Raw genomic sequence first — 19,010 nt, forward strand, 5'->3', positions numbered from 1 at the left:
ACACTTTCACACGAAATCGATCATAGTTCATAATAATATCGAAAAATTTACGGTAATTAAACATTGTTGTACATAAATATAAAGATGACAATATTGCACGTTCTCTCATGTGTGCCAAAACTGTACAAAAATTATTCTTGAACATCTTTCGCGACACTCATTGAACAACTTATTACTCGGTGAGACAAATGGCATATTTTTTTCTTTATTATTCATTATTATTTATGTATTTATTTATTCATTTATTATTATTATTATTATTATTATTATTATTATTATTATTATTATTTCTTTGTTGCTTATTTCTCCATTAGTAAAATGTCGCACTAATTGCATTTCTGAGGTGCGCATATAAGTTTTCACAGAGCATTTGCCTTTTGTATGAGATGCGATATATTTCAAATTGATAATCAAATACACGGCCGGAGCGGGTGGAAGGAACGATTTTTGGTGTTTTTTTGCGCTTCTATAAATCTACCTAAAAACCTATGTATTACTTTTTTTTTTAGCCGCGACGATCAAATGCCGAACCTTTCTTTTTCTTTTTTCTTTTTTCTTTTTTCTTCTTTTTTTTTTCGTTAATTTTTTATTTCGTTCTCCTTAATTTTCTCTTGGTACTAGCTGAACAAGTATTATTTCTTTTCTTTATTTAGCACGCACTTCTCAATCGTTTAAATCGCGTTCATTTCCTCTTTCTTTTTTGTTTTTGTTTTTTTTTTTATTTCTTTATTTTTTTCTCTTCATATCGCGCATTATTTAGTACAATTTTTTTTAACAACAGCAATTACATGTTTTTTTTTTCTTTTTTTCTTCTCCTTTTTATTTATTTATTTATTTTTTTTTTCATTTTTGAAGTTGCGTGCTTTTCATCGTAAATCTCTATTAAATATCATGTATAATATATCTCATCTAGAATTCCTTTGCAGTGACTTCGTTAATGCAATTTTATTTTCTTTATATCATCGTATTGCTCTACCCTTGCCACAGGGAGACATTTCTTCGTTTTTTTCCTTTTTTATTCTTTCCCTCTTTCCCCCTCCCTCCCTCTGTCTCTCTCTCTCTCTCTCTCTCTCTCTCTTTCTCTCACAATCGTTTCACATCATTTTCTTCTCTCTTATCTAGAATCTTTCTTTTTTTATTTTGTTTTCGGTGTCACCAACGCTTCAATTAACTCCATTATCCGTTAATACTTATTAAATATTCTTTTAATTATTGTAGATCACAGACAACTTGTTCTTAATCCATAAAAACAATTCAATTATTTCTTTCCATAAGTTATCAACGCATATGGTGTACGCGCGTGGCGCAATCAAGATGCTTCCTTTTCCTTTTAGGAATGTTCGTGATGCATTGAATGATTAAAAAAAATCAATTTAAATAAAAAGAAAAAAATGTGTGTATATATATATATATATATATATATATATATATATATCAAATAAATAAGAAATTCAACAACCGAGATCGTGTAGGAATCGAGATCGATAAAAACTCTGAATGATTTTGACGGAAGTAACGAGCTGATATTTGCACAGTCGACTCGTTTGGTCGATACTTCCGGTTGACATAAATGCGTCAACTATATACATACGCGTGCATGTCGATCGAACGACGAATATACGGACGAAATTTCGATGGCCCTGTCTTTCTTTGTCCGATACTCAGTATGTATATATATAATACACTTATACAAGTACATTATATAGTACATTATATATGTATATATGTAATATATATAATGTATATATATATATATATATATATATACATATTTTTTAAATCGAAATAAAAACTCGGCCAACTTCGATCGATCAAAGTATAAGCATTTCTATTGCGCCACTTGCGTTAATTTGTTATATATTTAATATACTTATAAATGACTAGGGAGAATTATATCTTACGTATAAGTGCTTCCTTCTTGTATCTTTTTTCTTGTATCTTTTTATTTTTCTTCTTCCTCCACATTTTCTTTCATTCACTTTTTCCTTCTTTGGGTTCGTTTTGTTTTTTCAAGTATATTTTCATTATTTTTTATTATTATTATTATTATTATTATTATTATTATTATTATTTTATTTTATTAATTTTTTTATCTTTTTTCTTTTTTCCTTTAGTTTTTTTACTTCTCACCGCACGAATACAGGTACCTCTAAGAGTTTTTCGAATCTACATACGGTATACGAGAATGAACGCAGCAGTTACGAGCATAGTCTTTAGATTTCTTTTTTTTTTTTCTTTTTCTTCTTCATCTTCTTCTTTTTATTCTTATTATATTTTTTGTTGTTTTGTTCTTTAAATAAACAACGATGATGGTTATGAAGATATATTTTAAGGTTTTCTTTTTTTTTTTTTTACCAACTTTTCTTATGAGTTCAGATAAAAGATCGGTCTTAATAAATTTATTTTTTTTGTCTTTCTTTTTATAATCTCTTGGAAAATAAGAACGTTTTTCTTCTTTTTTCTTTTCTTCTTTTCCCTCTAAACGATTTCTTTGAATTGATTTCACTGTATTTCTTTCTTCTTTCCCAGAAAATGTACACAGATCGCGAACTTCGTTCGCAGTGAAAAGTGTGAAAATTCGGGCACGTTATTACAAAGTAATAACCCCGGGCATAATCATTTTTCGCCTTAAGAAAGGTACGTGTAAACTTGTGTGGATGTGTGTTTGTGTGTGTCTGTTTAATTTTTCATACGCGTAATCGTATTTTTCTGTGTGTGTATGTATATGTCTATATAATATGTATGTATGTGTGTGTAGAAAGACGCGAGAGCAAATTCTTTCGCAGGTAATTCGATAAAAGTGTGTCGATCGTGTGTCTCTACTAAAATGCACAGTGATTGGATGCGTTTATGATCACACAGCAAGCGAATTACTTAGTTAATATTTTGTAACTTTAACGATATTTAAATACTTATCAACTGACATCTTTCTCCCTTTCTATTTTCGTTTCGTTTTTTTTTCCTTTTATATTTCTTTCTATTCTCTCATTCATTTTTTACTCGTAGCTCGTAAATAACGTGACTTTGAAAGATTATTTACGAATAAAACGCGTTTGCAAATCGAAACCATTTTCCTTTTTTTTTGCCCGCTCCTTTTCATTCTTTTCTTCTTTTTCTTTGCTTTCCTTCTTTATTTGTTTAAACGGATTTATCTTCGCTTTTTTATAATTATTATTTTATTATTACTATTATTATTTATATTATTATTATTATTATTATTATTATTATTATTATTATTACCTCAGATATACCCGTTCAGTGTGGTCGAGTGAACCAGAGGGAATCTCTTTGTATACTCGTTTATTTTTATAAGTTTTAATAATTATCGGCCGACATGCTAGTAAGCCGAGAGAGTTCGATTATCTAATTAATCGAGAAAAGTTGGTCGAGCACGTAGGACAGATTCGAAAGGAACGGCACAAGATGATGATGAGGACCTTAACGCGAGATCCGGCGCGTTAAAAATTATTCTTTCTTATTTTCTTCTTCTTTTTTTTCTTCTTCAAAACTCGAAAAATCGAATCGATTAATAAAGAATGTGTTTTCGAATCGAATTTTTCGTTTTTTTTCTTCAGTTCTTTGGCAAATTTTATCGATCAATTCACGATCACGACCTCATTATGCACATTTTATACTTATCGAACAACACCGGATACTTCCTCGTCGATCCCTCTAAAAAAAAAAAAGGAAATGGAAGCAAATATAAAATCATCATTAAAAAGCTCGCGTGCGCGACCATTCGTTTTAGCAAAATGCCGCGGAAATATATATACTCATATATTAAAAGAAAACAGAAAAAAGCAAATGATAAATACGAGAACGACGATGACGATAAAAATCGCTCGGACGAATTTACGTCGTTTCGAGAATCGTTCTATTCTTCCCACGTTTTATTATTATTATTAATATTATTAATATTATTATTATTATTATTATTATTATTATTATTATTATTATTATTAGCGTTATTTTCTTTCGTTTTCCTTTTTTTCTCTTTTTTCTTTGTATTTTCACCGTTTCACGCAAAAGATTGGAGCGAGGCAAGAGGAAGGGAAGCGGCGATTTACATTTCCTGGCGATCATCGAGTAGAAAAATGTCTGTGTCACAAAATATCGTTTATCTCTGTCGATAAAGTTAGCGTAAACCTTTTTTTTTCCTTTTTTTTCGTTTTTTTTTCATTTTTTTTTATTTTTTATTTTTTTTTTTTTTAAGGAGGATCAATTGCTGCATTGCACATACGGGCAGAGATTTATAATCTTTGGGTTAATCTTATTCCGCGCGTTTTTGCGCGAAACACCGATGGTCGACTATATTTTTTTTTTTTTTTAAATTCTTTCTCGTATTCTTTAACCTTTCATTCTTTCTTATCGTCATCGACCTATCGGCATGTAAGTACACGACGAAGCGAAAAAATCAATTACGTATTTCTATATATAATATATGTGTATAGAATATATATTATTATATTCGAGGTGTGGAGGGACGGCCGTGTCGTTCACATTCCCTCTCTTTTATTCTTTATCTTCTACACTCCCTCTCCCTCCTTCTCTCTCTCTCTCTCTCTCTCTTTCTCTCACTCTCCCTCTTTCCTTTTTATTTTCCATCTCCTATTTACCTCTGGTTCACTCCATAAAAAGGACGACGCGCGAAGCTGTGTTCGAATCGGCAAAAGAATTTTGGCTCTTCACGGTTAGCAACGTTTCAAATATAACACCAAAGCATCATCGAAACTTGTTCATCTTTCTCTCGTTCTCTCTATCTCTTTCTCTTTATTTCTATTTCTCTTTCTTTCTCTTCCTTCATATACGTACTTCCTTTCGACAGATACGAGAGAAGGTGGCTTTTAGTGCGGTCTCCACGAGATGTTGTTCATACCGTGGAAATGACGCTTCAGACTGCTGCCGTCGGCCCAGGGGGAGTTGAGATACTCGTCGTCATCGTTTTGCTCAAGTTGCTGAAACAAAATGATACGTCAGAGTTAGCGCGATGTCACTATCACGCTCGTACGTGCTCTCGTCCTTTGCAATTCTGTTGAAATTCGATCGATCGAAAAACGCGTAGAGAGAAACACTGGGAAGAAAATATGGGGGAAGGAGGAAGGAAGAGGGAGAAGGAGAGAGGGATGAAAAGAGGGAAGATGCGAACACGTATGCTGTAACGAATTGGTGCCTTTTCGCGAGGGGTGGCCATTCTGAAACGAGGAGTCCTGGTGTTAGGTTCAAGGGTGGGGCGTAGATAGTTGGGTCAGAATCGATGCTTGCGTCCTTGCTTGCTTGCTTGCTTGTTTGCTTGCTTGCTTACTACTTGGTTGTTCGCTTACTTGTTTTAGATATTTTCTTTCACGTATTCCGCAAATCGAGGATTTATTACAGTGGGTATGTATAATGTATACAGCTGAGGATGTATTGAGAGCGTAGAGATAAATTTTATAACTCGTTGAAATACATTTGAAGGAAGTACGATTACAAGATTTTGATTTAGAAGGTATTTCAATTTCTAAAGTGTGTCTGTATTTCTAACGGAGGAATTTTCTTTTCAATTTATACAATTAACATTTGTAATTTATTTAATCTGTATGATTTTTTAATCGTGTCACGTAATTTTCATTGAAATAATTATAGAAATTGAAATATATATATATATATATATATATATATATATATATATATATATGCAAATTAGTTGCGACCGTAATTATTCTATTTAACGTGAAATGTCCTTTTATCTAAAAATGGGACAATCGGTATATCTATTGTGTACTCTCGTAAATGATTTATTCGAATTATCATGTTAAAGTAACGATTACGACGCAAATTGTTAATCTTTTTTTATCGTCCCTTATTCTCGTCGATTTTCCACAAGAGAAATTAGTATTCCGGTTTGGGCGTTGGCGGTACTCGCGAAATCGAATGCTTTCGAGAGAAAGGAGAACAAGTAAGTACTTTCGAATGGAGGACGGTCTAATTTAAAAATACTCACTCGGCTTTTATTTTTCCTTTTTTTTCCTTTCTTTTTTTACCTTCAAAATATCACTATCTCGATTTTTTTATATATTTCGATTTATCTTTATCAGTACGTGTCATCTTGCTCTTAGTTATCTTCATTCTAGAGGTTTGACGATCTTAATGCGTACGAGTAGAATGAAAATTACTCGTCTAAAGATAATTCTTGTGGAGTCGTTGAATCTTGAAGATTCGTACGAAACGGCATTAATCTCTGTGTGGAAATTGGTTATATCGTAGAAAGACGGATTGATCGTACCTTGGGGTATCCAGGATAGATTGAACAGAGAGAGAGAGAGAGAGAGAGAGAGAGAGAGAAAGAGAAAGAGAAAGAGATGGATGGGTAGATATAGAAGGGAGAATTCCAGAACGAAAGGAGAATACGAGCAGCACGTGAATTCGAGTTGACCTTTGTTCATAGGACGTATCTGCTCCCTCTTTCTGTTGTCCCTCACAACGTCACGGAATAAGTATCGAGTAAAGTAGTATACCGTGTTCATGCGTTAAATCGTTCCTCGCGAAATTATCGACGGGACGGTGGCCTCTCTTCTCATCTACGACGATCGAAATACCTTTTAAAAATGTATAAAGTTTTACCCCTCCATGTCGTTCAGCTTGAATATTTTTTATGATGAGAAACTTCTAGCAAAGACTTTATGTACCAGACGATCGATAGGTTCGATCTCGTTGAAAAAGAAAAAAAAAAATAGAAAAACAAAAAAGAAAGGAAAAGAAAGAAGAAAGGAATAAATAAATAGATAAATAAATAAATTAATAAATTGTTCCTTTTCTAATTTACTTCGCTCGATCCTACTAGATTAATCGCTCGGATAAAAAACCGCAGTCATTGGCATAGAGTCAAGCGTATAAGCCAATAAAATATCTTTTCTTCTCTCCCTTTGTTTTTCTTCTTTCTTTTTCTTTCGTGTCTGCTTTTTTATATACATATTCGTTGATTAAACTGACATGATATATACTAGCAAATTCGGTGTTCTCGAAATCGCGTGTTCCTTTTGATTAATCCTTTCAATCGGAGGAAAGTGTACAAGTATTTGAAAATCACCCGGTATATAGAAAATAGAGAATCTGGATAAAACGTGGCCAGTGAACGATGGTTTGTACGTGTATGTGTATGTCTGTATGTGTCTCTTGTGTATGTATACAGTGCAATCGGAGTGTTTCACGATAGACAGCACGTCGCCGTTTTACTACTCTATACTATGCGTATATATGTATGTACATAGTATGTATACATACACATGCTTCGAGTTTCTATGGTGCACGAGGATTGTCGTTTCTAGCGATAAAGGATACGTCGTTACGTCGATTAATTCTCACCCGAGACATTGTTAGCATCGTCAGACTAAAAATTAAAAGGGAATCGACATAACGATGCTTAAACCTCTAACCCTTTTCTTTCTCTCTCTCTCTCTCTCTCTCTCTCTCTTTCTTTTTTATTTCTTTTCCTATTTAAATTGCTGGTCGTGATCTGATTTATAAACGAATTAAAAAATTTTTCGAATAAATAAAAGAAGATATCGTGATAATCGTGGTTCGTTAATTCCAGACGTATCCTTTTTATTTATGTATATACCAAGTATATGTATATATACATATACATGCATATACGTATGTATTTATCCATAGAACATGGAAACGCGAGCTCTTGGCACGAAACTAGACTGCAAGACGCCATCTCCGATGGTATAGTGTATATTATGACGGTTAACGGCTGCCAAGTTGGCTGTACACCATCGGTAGAAACATCTGGAAATTTACAGGCGACGTCCAGCTAATGTTCTAACATAAATCAGTAATCGAGCGTGTAGAGCTTTCAAATGACAAAATAACATTACCTACACTGCAAAAATACAGGACTTTTACTATCGGCATTCGTTTCTACATTTCGTTTCTACATTTGGAATTTTTCTCCTCGTAAAAATACTTTTCCATTTGACACGCTTCCCATTCACAAATAGAACGTTCCGAACGAAGATCCGACTCGTATAAAAAAAAATATGTTCAACTCGTAAAATTGCGATCAAGTTTTTCTTTTCTTTCTTTTCTTTTTTTGTTTCTTCTTTTTTCTTCTTTCATTTTTATGAAAGTTTTCTCGTTTCTCCGTTCTTTTTTCTTTCCTTTTTTTTTTCTTGTTTTAGAAAACTTTATGCATAAACGTTGGCACGTCCATCTGATTGTCCTTTCGTTAGTAATTTCCTAACTCTTTCGTTAGGATTTCATAAATTCCAGACGAGCTAATGTTAGAAATGTAGGAAAGAATGTCTGGGGGAAAGGGTTAAAAAGTTGAAGAAACTTCGTTTTACGAGTTAAAACGACCGAGTTGCATCGAGTTTATCGTCGAGATTATAGGAGTAAGAGTTTCAGGATAATAAGGTGGGAGAGATCGTAGTTATTTCCCGAGGCCTCGAAAACATCGATTTCGTCCTGAAAGAGGGCAGGGCTAATCTAATTCGAAGCGCAGGCCGCGATGTTTGCGTACTTAGTCCATCGGATATCCTAGCCGTGGTGAGCTTAGGCCGTCTGTGAAATTGGCCGTGTAATCACGTTCGATATATCGGTGAGTACGATGTTGAAACGAGGTCTGTGAGAAAGAAAGAGAGAGAGAGAGAGAGAGAGAGAGATGCTGTTACACGGTTGCTATGATATTTATATACTATACATACATATATAAAGATCGCGGACAATACGCGTTTCTGCTTCGTCGGGTATCGAATGGTGGCTTTGGAAAGAAAACCGCGAACTATGTGGCTTTTCCATGATACATCTATCTCTTCACCATCAGTTTTAGTTGGTAACACCTTACGAAAGGAATTCTCACCTCCGTCTCTCTCGTCTATAGATATAAACCTGAGTATAAAATTCTCCTTGTAGATTTCTTGACCGTGAACCACTTGTACTTAAATCGCTCGATTTATTTTACCTCGTTATTTAGTAGTTAACTCACGAAAATATATTATGCACGCAAAAGGCTTTCAAATATATTCATAATCGAGATATAATGTCAATATATACGCGTATATGTATGTATGTATGTATGTATTTATTTATTTATTCATGTATATCGTAAGCTTTACGTTTTCTTCGGAAGAAAAGATTACCGAGGAGTGGAAAGAAAGATTAATAAAATCGTTTGAGAAGCCTTAAATAATGTACGCTTGTAAAGGATATTAGAAACATGAAGACTTTAGCTTGACCACACTGTCCCTCTCTCTCTCTCTCCTTCTCTATCTATCTACCTTTCTTTTTTTTCTCGTCTTAACGTGGTTGGTCGTTAAAGCGATTATGTCGAGATTCAAGTCGAGACAATTCTCTTTACAAATCTATCATGTTTCGTCGGTAAATCGAGCAGAAGCCCCATCGAACGTAAGTATACCGGAAAATGACGCGAGTATAAATGCTTCCCGTGTACGATGAATAGCAGTAGTAGCACAAGTAGTAGTATTACTAGTAGTAATAGTAGTAGTAGCAGTAGTAGTAGTAGTACGTTAAAAGCCAGCCAAGTGTCGCATGATCGACATTTACTTTCACTCGACTGGACAATAAGCTTCGTAACACACACGCGTGCCACGGGAAAATATTATTAACCATAAACTCCAACGGCAATCGGATTTACTCTTAAACGACCTTTATATATCGATGTCTAAAAAAAAAGTATATATATATATATATATATATATATATATATATACACACATATAAGACAACACCGAAAGTTAGCAAAAGATATATGGATATACAGATAGATAAATAGATAAAAAAGACAGAGATAAATTATCTTTTTTCTTTCGTTTTTTCTTTAAAGAAAAAAAATCTAGTCGATCTCTCCCAAATTACACAATTCTTATTATTTGGCTTACCCCTGAACCGAGATCGAGTTGGGTATGCCATCGAGGCTCTCCCTACTGATGTCATCAGCCATCGCGACCTTGAGCTGATGACCGAAACTCGCCAGGTCCTCCCTAAAAGCTTCGCTTCCAGGCGTAAGGGCACCGCTCGTGGGCGGCAGAGGCGTACCGTTGCTTCCATCGCCCTCGGCGCCCTCCTCTCCTTCCTCCCCGCCAACGAGGGCCTCCTCGTCTTCGTTGTAGATCTTGAAGTAGGCGATGGTGAGGTATATCACCGAGATTATGAAAGACGGTATCGGAATTGCCATCGCGTACACCAGGTTCATATACACCTAGAGAATGCATTTTGCGCAGGGACTGTCAGCTTGATCCTTTCTCATATTTTCTTTAATTTGTTTCTTTTCTTTTCTTTTATCGTTTCTTAGTTTACGAATAACACGGATAAAACGCTTATTCAACGTTATTCTTTTAATATGTATGAACGTATGAACGAAAAATGAGAACAGGCGTTTAATCGAATATAAGAAATTGTCGGAGTTATTTTGTACCGACTGTAATTGGGTTGTAATTGAAAAAGAACAAAAAAAAAAAAAAGGAAGAAGAAATAGACTCACCATTTTTTACTACACTTCGCAAAATATCTTTTTTTGTCAAACGGACGTATGTATAATCGATTGTCGTGAATAAAATGCGACAAATATGTTAGGCGAACGAAACGAAACGAAAACGAAAACGAAAATGAAACGAAACGAGACGAAACGAAACGAAACATTTGGATGGATGGAGATGTCGGAGTTATTTCATGCTCGTACTACTGCGTCGATACCTTCCCGCATTTTTTTAGTATCTTTTTTGTTTTCCTTTTTCTTTTTCTTTACTTTTCGCGAACATGAAACAGATAGATCGGCACAAAGATAAAGGTCATAAAATAAATATGAAAACGTTTGCGCGGACGATAGGAGGGTGCGGGTGGGGGGTGGACGTGGAGAAGGGGATCATTGTATAGATTGAAAACGATAGAAAAGGAAATGTCGGAGATATTTCGTGCTCGTACCACTGCACGAACGAAATATATAATATATTGCATCTCTGCGATTCCTACCGAAAATATCTTTATTCTCGATGTTATTTTTCCTTAAGCGAAAAAGCGAAATTGAAAAGTTTATAAGAAATTTCGTAAAAATTTCGTCCGTTCCCTATTTTCCGATCCATCCCATCCCATTTCATGAGAGACGAAAGTCAGGCCATTCGTTTCTTCGAGAATGCATTGTATTCGTACTGTACTATGTCGTAGAGTCGTAGTTACGTTTCACGTCGACGTAATCGGAATCCCACTATGCTTTCTTTCTCTCTCTCTCTCTCTCTCTCTCTGTCTTTTTCTCCCTTCTCTCTCTCACTCTTACGTGAACGTTTATACGCCTACAACGTATGCGAGAAGAGTGCGAGGAAAATCGCTTTCTCTCGCGAAATGTGCGCAAGCATTATGTCGTCGCGACTGTTTTACGCTTTTCAAAGACCTTCGCTTACAAACGCTGAGTCGAATCGTCCGCGTCCGACGACCGATTATACTTTGCATACATACATATATGTAAGTGAATGTGTATATATATATATGTGTGTGTGTTTGTATGTATATATGTATGCATAGATCATACGAATACATAAGTTTCTACGTATATCTATCTTCTTTCTTTTTCTTCATTCCTTTTTTCTTTCTTTTCTTCCTTCTTTTTCTTCTTTCCTACTTTCTTTCTTTCTCTCTCTCTCTCTTTCTCTCAGCATCCTCTCTGAAATTTCATTTTTACCAGAGCACTCTCGAGACTTTTCCCCTTTTACGATCGAGAGATATTTTTCTACGGAACACCGTCGAATAATTTCTCTTTCCGTTTTCCATTCCTTCTCTGTCTCTTTCTTCAGTTTTCCCTGACATGAGTTGTCACGAAGTAGAACAGAGTTAATACCTATACTTTCTATCTACGACCGAGATACGTACAAATAACAATTTACCGATAATATCTTTCTTCTTTTTTCCTTTCCCTCTTTTCTCTTTTATTCTTTTTTCGTTTTCTTTCTCACTCTTCTCCTCCTTTTTTTACGGATCACAAACAATGTTCGTTTAATTATTAACATATCAGATTTCAATCTATTGAATGCTCGATGTGCCTTGAATAAAAAAAAAAACAGAAAAAAGGAAAAGAACAAGAAGAAGAAGAAGAAGGAACGTAAAATAAAAATTATCCCGTTTCCTCTTTTATTATATAAATTCATATCGAATGGGAAAGAAAAGTAGTATGTTTAAACGTTTCGTTGAACGAGAGGAGATAGGTAGGAAAAAAAATAATTAGAAGGTAGTAAAGAATTTCGCTCTTTTTTTTTTTTTCTTCCCTTTCTCTCTTTTACGTTCTTCTCTCAACGATGAACGAACGAACTTAAGACGAATTCAGACTTGGTTATTAAGAGATAGATAGATAGAGAGAGAGAGAGAGAGAGAGGGAGAGAGAGAGAGAGAGAGACGGAAGATTTTCCATGTCCTAATTAGCGGCGACGTAAATCTACGTTAATAGGAACGACCGTAAGCATTTGAGAAACTGTCGAGTGAGACACTTCGAGCTGCATAACGGTAACATGAATAGGAAACCTGAATAGGCACCTGCAGTATATCGATTCTCAAAAGGCCGTCGTTCCTTCCAACGTTGAACTCCTGTAAGAGTTGCACCACGTGTAACTCTTGCGGTCTGTATATTGCAGACATACGTACGTACGTACGTACGTATGCTATGTAAAAATGTTTGTATGTGTGCGTTAATTGGAATAAGAAAGAATAAGTCGCATGAGTCGACGGGGTTACTAGCTTAATATATTTGAGTCGACTGAAAAAGTCAACTCGATATTTTTGATCACTTTTGTCTTCTTCCTTTTTGTTTTCTTTTTTCTTTTTTTTTTTTTTTTTTAATACGAATCTCGTTCGTCGAATATCATTTTCGTGGTAATAGGATTTATCGAGGTATCGATAAAACGGCACGTCCTTGTTTGTTTCTTGAGGTTTTTCTTTGAAATTGCAGTAGTACGAGTCAACGATAATCCCGACTGTCAGCTTACATAGGTAGACCGACCGACGGACCGACCGACCAGTAGTACGTATATAACCCCCGAAGAAAGTTTTTGAGGTAAAACTGAGGCAAAGGTGAGGATAAGGATCGAAATACGCAAGTAATACGTTCACGTGTGTTACCATGTAACCTAACCCGTCGAGGTCGTCGCGTTCGATCGTTTTCTGTGCGACAAACAAAGCGACCTCATTTTCTTTCACGTGGATCACATCAACCATACGTACGTGCACGCACAGGCTAGAAAAAGGAGAATAAAATTGGAAACTTGGGTAGAAAAATTAGAGAAAGGGAACAAGCTACGGGTGAGTGTTCAGGGTGAAAAGAGTGGGGCTAGATACGGAAAAAAGACACAAACGTTAAATGAGAATGCGAAAGCGTGGAGAGACCTGCCACATGTCGAGTTCGCTGATGACTATTCCGGGATCCACTTTGGAGTAGTAACAGCTAAAGTTATGCCCTATGTTGGCATACTGCTGGTAGAAAATACTGCAATTCAGCACTGGAGGGTATCCACAGCCTTTTACGTTCGGGAACAGCTTGGCCCCAGTGAAGTACCACTCGGAGTCGTTGCCCATGAGACCTGCGAACTTCGTTTCGTTATCGCCGAGCAACGATCTTACTCGGCTGCTGAGAGATGTTAAGTAAAGGGCTTCCGAAAGAGTTGTGTCCTAACGGTTGTCCTTCGTTCTCTCGTGAGTTTCAAATGATGATTTGTTTGTTCAAGAGAGAGAGAGAGAGAAAGAGAATGAGATGAATTTGAGACGAACGAAGGACACCGGGTCCAGGTTTGTACCTGTAGGGAAGGGTTTCGGCAGTCCTGCATCGTCATCCTCGGCGAAATCTTCGTCGTCGAGATCTTCGATGTAATCGTAGTCTCTGAGGGCCCGCTCATAACGCGGTTTCTTTAACCTCATACTTTCTTCGTCGTCCTCGACACCTCCTACCGCTCTGCCTCCCTCAACTGGTCCAGCCTCATCCTCGGAGGATGTATTAATTGGTAGCTTGTAGTTGACGCGTATTTGCGTGCAATCATACAACTCCTTGGTGCAACCCTCTCTACAGGATGTCCATGAGCAGTTGCTCGTACCTGGACTCAACGATCAACGTACGTTCATGGAATAAAAACGTCGCGAGGCCACTCGTAGCTTCGATACTAACTCGAACGAATTAGCCAAAATAACATCGAGAGACGAAAAACGATCGGAGGAATGATCGACGATCCGAAAAACGATCGATATATCTATTCTCAATACCTAATAATTATTTTTAACTGTGACGAATTGAGAGATTGAACGATGAAGCATCGTGTAACCTCGAGGATAACGACGAAGACATTAAATACCTACGTAGATAATACGAATTGTAAGAAATATATAAGAAACGTGCACACGAACGAGATTATCGTCATTTAGATGGGAATTATATCTGACTATAGATATCCTTCGTTACGATCTATTCGTTGAAACTATCAGCTTGATCATTTTATTCGAATAAGAAGACTGCGGAAGGAATACGAATAATTACGTTTCAATCGAATATTCTTTCACGAAGTGAAAATCACGAGGATGAACGAATGATGATAGATCATAAAAACTGACACGATCATCTACCATATACTCTAATACCAATCATTCACTTTAATGAGACCCCGAGATCTTAAGTTGCTTATCGACGTTCTCCGAAGGTGCCTAACATATACGTCGAGGTGTCTAGACATCGAGTAGCAAAAAAGTCGAGTACTCGATCGTACTATAACCAACCACCTTCTTCCCACCCTCCGCCCTATGTACGATGACGTTCAAAAGTGGAGTCAAGTGTGTTAGAATGAGGGTTGACGAAAGAGCGAAAAAGTACCGCGGGGCACGAATAAGTGTACGGATCGTTCGAGACCAGCTTGGATATCACGAGTAAAAAGACACTAGTTGCGTCAATCTTAACTCCTATCATTTAAAGACTCTCTCTCTTTCTCTCCCTCCCTCTCTCTCTCTCTCTCTTTCCTTTCATTTCTCTATCTCTCTCATTCTAAACAATTAATTCTTTATTATCGATATCGGTCTTATTAACGCAGAAAAAAGAAGAAGAAGAAGAAGAAGAGGAAGAAAAGAAAAAGAAAGCGTTGAAAAGATTCCATTAAAGAAAAAACGAAAAAAAAACGTTGAGGTTTTATTCTATCATTATAAAACGTTTCTACGATTGTAGTGATGGCGGTAGATTCTTTGATCCGTGCTAACAAGCTTGGCACAAGTGGCGGAGAACCCTGACAGCAAAGAAAATCGCGCGCAAGCTTGTGCGGTACGAGTTTGTTCGTTCGTTAAACTTTTTTCAAACGAAAATTCAACCAAGAAAGGAGAGAGATATATATTTATATATATATATATATATATATATATATATGTGTATATATATAGAGAGTACAGAGATAAAGAGATAGGGACTTTTCATGTATTCCGGAAGTATCTCAGAATTGCACGAGACATACATACGTAAACATATATAACTACATATACACGGCACATCCACTAACAAATAATACAGAGAAGAAGACGAATCGTGGAATATTCGATGCTATCACATGCACACGTGTTCGTGTTCCATTAATTCAAGCTCGTGTATGTACGAGAAAAACGAAGATACTTAGAAAATATAAAGGCACGGCTAGACTACTAAAGAATCGAGTCAAACGTTTTTGTAAAACGTTTATTTGGAAAGAAATTCCTTCGACATTTTTCTGTTCAATTTCTTCTTTCTAAAAAAAAATTCTTCGTTCAAAAAATTCATTGTTCATCCTTTGTTCGATCTAGACGTGCCTCGATAAAATCGAATAGAAATTTTTCTACAAAGAAGACGATCATTAACGTTGGTAAACGAATCGAATATAATAATAACGAGTTAACCCCTTCGTACGACCATTTCTAACGACAAAGATCTTTGTATTTATCTAAAAAGTAATGTTTTTACCATGCACGAAACAATTACGTGATTTGATATACGTAGAATGAACGTATAATCACGCTTTTGTCTTTATTAAAGCATGGAACAAAGCACTCGATGTTTAATACGAACGATTAATATTACATCAAACGGAGCAATATTTATGAAGGGCTTTGTTCATTAAAAACGAAATTAAAAATAAAAAATGTTAATTCATTGATTTTTAATCATTTAAAATCATGTGCCTTTTAACAGATTAACGTCATCGACATTGAAAAATATATATCAAGTTTGCTCAGCTTCGCATAAAAAAGCGATTAAGTGACAGCAAGTAGGTATACTAACCAATGTAATAGAATGTGCTTGAAATAATTCTTATGGTTAACTCGACGAACTGAGATAAAACGAAATGTATACTTCGAGAATATTTATGTGACTTACATTTCCATACGTAATATCATTTCTTTTCAAAACTGTGCTTGAAGTTAAACGTACCGATTAAATCGTTGTTGGTAACATTTGTAACATACTTTCTGAAACTATGAAATAAAAATCTCTTATTTTAAATTTATTATCGACGATTTCCTTGTCAATCAATCTTGCTATAAAAGTTTTAATCACCGTTCTTTTTTTTTCTTTGTTTTTCAAACAAAGAGATATTTAACATCAATACGTGAAATACAAGAGAAATTATTCCAAGAACTTTAAAGATCCGTTAAAAAATGATTTATTCACAGAACAAAGTCCTTCGTATATATATATATATATTTTCTTTTCCTTTATCCTCTAAGAAACACAGGAAATCCAGAATACATGCAACGAAAGAGGAAAACAACAACGACAGAACGAACGATACAAGGGGACAACTAACTCGATTTTGGAAGGTTAGAAAGAAAAATGAGAATGAGTGATGGAGAGAAAGTGAGAGAGAAAAAGAGAAAGAGAGAGAGAGGGGTGGGTGAGAAAGAGAGGGAAGAAGATCGAATGTTTCACCTCTCCTGGACTCAACGTCGATGGTGACACACTCGGCGGGCCGAGTGTCGAACTGCATGAAGATGGTGGTGAAGGCGGGGTCGATGACGAAGGGGACCAAGAAGAGGAAGGCGAAGAGGCTGAAGGTGCTGAGGAGGATGAAGAACGCGGTCGTGTAGAACAGCAATTTCTGCAGGAACGTCTGCTTCTCCTTTTCGTCCGCCATGTCGGAGAACAAACGGCAGTGCTCGTTTCGGTAAGGAGACTCCTTTTCTTCCTCGTCGTCCTCGACTCGTTGTATTCAGCTCCGCCGTTACACAAGACGTCGAAGAGGCGAAGCAGAAGATCTGCGTTTGGACGGGATCGTTTTCTTTCTTATTTCTTCTTTTTTTTTATTTTTTTTTAAACGTATATAGATATATATATATGTGTATTTATGTATATATATATATATATATATATAGATATATAGATAAACGAGATGCTCCGTTATCTCGAAAATTTCTCGAGTCGATATCCTATCGTACTTTCGACCTTTCTTCCAAAAGGGATACGTTTTTCTTTGAATTTATTTTGTTTTATTATATATATAGATATTTTGTTGTTGTTGTTGTTGTTGTTGTTGTTTCTTTGTTCTAATAAATTTTTGTCGTTTTATTTTTATTTTATTTTATTTTTGATGTTATCGACACTGACGACAAGAATTTGGCAAATAAGTTATGCATCAAGATCGATCGATCAATTCGACCGATTAATTGTATTCCTTTGTATCGAGATATACATCATTTTCCAATGTTCGAATCTTACGATATCGTTGAACCTTTTATCGTTCCTTTTTTTTTTTCTTATAAGTATATGTACATATGTATAAACGAGTGAATATTGATATTTGGTAAACAAGCTATAGATGGAAATAGACAGAGATATGCAGTATCTAATAAAGCGATGTTCCGCGAGCTCTCCATATAGTTTGAGTTTACAGATCGCCTTTAAGGTCTCTACTTTACTGCCCCATATTTCAAATTCTTTCTTTGTTACCGAAAGAAATCTTGTGCTCTTTCTCTTTTGAAAAATCAGAAAAAAAAGGAAACGTGAAATAAAAAGGGACACGTGAAACAAAAGCAATTTAATAGGATCGTCTTGATCTCGTGTTTCTCAATGTTCCTTCGAGCTTTTGACGAGTTAAACGACGTAGATCGAGTCACGACGGAACTTTTATTGATTAGATACTTCTAAAAAAAAATCAGGATTATATTTGAACAGATTATATACGACCAACGCGGGAAGGAAATATTCAAGATTTCCTTGATTGGCGTGTTAAGCTCGTCGTTTATCGTTTCATTTTCGGGGTCAAGTCTTTCCTTCCTCGGATCCTCGTTACTTTTTATTTTTTTTTCTTTATCCATTGCCTCCTAACGAAGAAACGAATTCGTCCCGGCCGATTCGGGGATACGCGAAGCCACGACTAATTAATTACGCTCGATCGAGCGTGTCAACGCGTTCGTCGGACTCGAAAGTGGAGCACGCCGAGCACGCTTTCGCTACTATCGTTACGTATGTACAAATGTATATACATATATACATATACATGTACATGTACGTAACGACCAAAACGTTTCTAATTTAATATCAAAACGGAACGAAAATAACGAGGAAAGAGTTTAAACGTTACTTGCTCGACATTACCACCACAACTTGAATTATTTAAAAGGGAAAAATGGTAAAAATCGATGAGCTAGGAAACGATTTCTTTCTGAAACATACGAAAGGAAACTCGTATTAAAGTGAACATACGTTTCGATAACACAGGTCGATAAAATGTAATAAACTCGAAAAGGAAAGAGCGTGTGCGTAGCATCGTAAATGAAAGGGAATCGAAGATTCCCAATCGTCTCTAAAAATATCTTTTTATTTCAAAGGATCCGAATTAGTAGCGGGTATCGTAAAATTCGAACGAAGAGAAATATTCGCTTTTCCCAGGACAACGAGACGCGAAATGATACGTTAAGAGACGAGACGAGACAAGACGAGACGAGACGAGACGACGTTGTATCGAGGTAGGTCGAAAGTAGAAGGTAAAAGCTCGAGAGCTATTCCTTTCTTCTTTTAATTCGTTTCTCTCTCTTTT

General features: G+C 35.7%; 1 protein-coding gene across 4 annotated transcripts in view; it reads right to left on the bottom strand.

Annotated features, from left to right (window-relative positions):
• Window positions 1–2,094: 2,094 nt before the first annotated feature.
• Window positions 2,095–19,010, bottom strand: part of LOC122629561 (cilia- and flagella-associated protein 298-like) — a 56,379-nt gene continuing 39,463 nt past the window's right edge. Inside the window, exons 2-6 of one of the 4 annotated variants that reach the window (XM_043813109.1) lie at window positions 16,904–17,263; window positions 13,773–14,066; window positions 13,366–13,559; window positions 9,882–10,201; window positions 2,095–4,955 (exon numbers count right to left, since the gene is read on the bottom strand). In XM_043813109.1, the coding sequence (XP_043669044.1) occupies window positions 4,892–4,955; window positions 9,882–10,201; window positions 13,366–13,559; window positions 13,773–14,066; window positions 16,904–17,108 (1,077 nt within the window). In that variant the 5' untranslated portion in view covers window positions 17,109–17,263 and the 3' untranslated portion in view covers window positions 2,095–4,891. The remainder of the gene's footprint in view (window positions 4,956–9,881; window positions 10,202–13,365; window positions 13,560–13,772; window positions 14,067–16,903; window positions 17,264–19,010) is intronic. The other 3 variants (XM_043813108.1, XM_043813111.1, XM_043813110.1) reach the window with 3 other exon arrangements.

This window comes from Vespula pensylvanica, chromosome 5, assembly GCF_014466175.1.
Source record: "Vespula pensylvanica isolate Volc-1 chromosome 5, ASM1446617v1, whole genome shotgun sequence".
NCBI lineage: Eukaryota > Metazoa > Arthropoda > Insecta > Hymenoptera > Vespidae > Vespula > Vespula pensylvanica.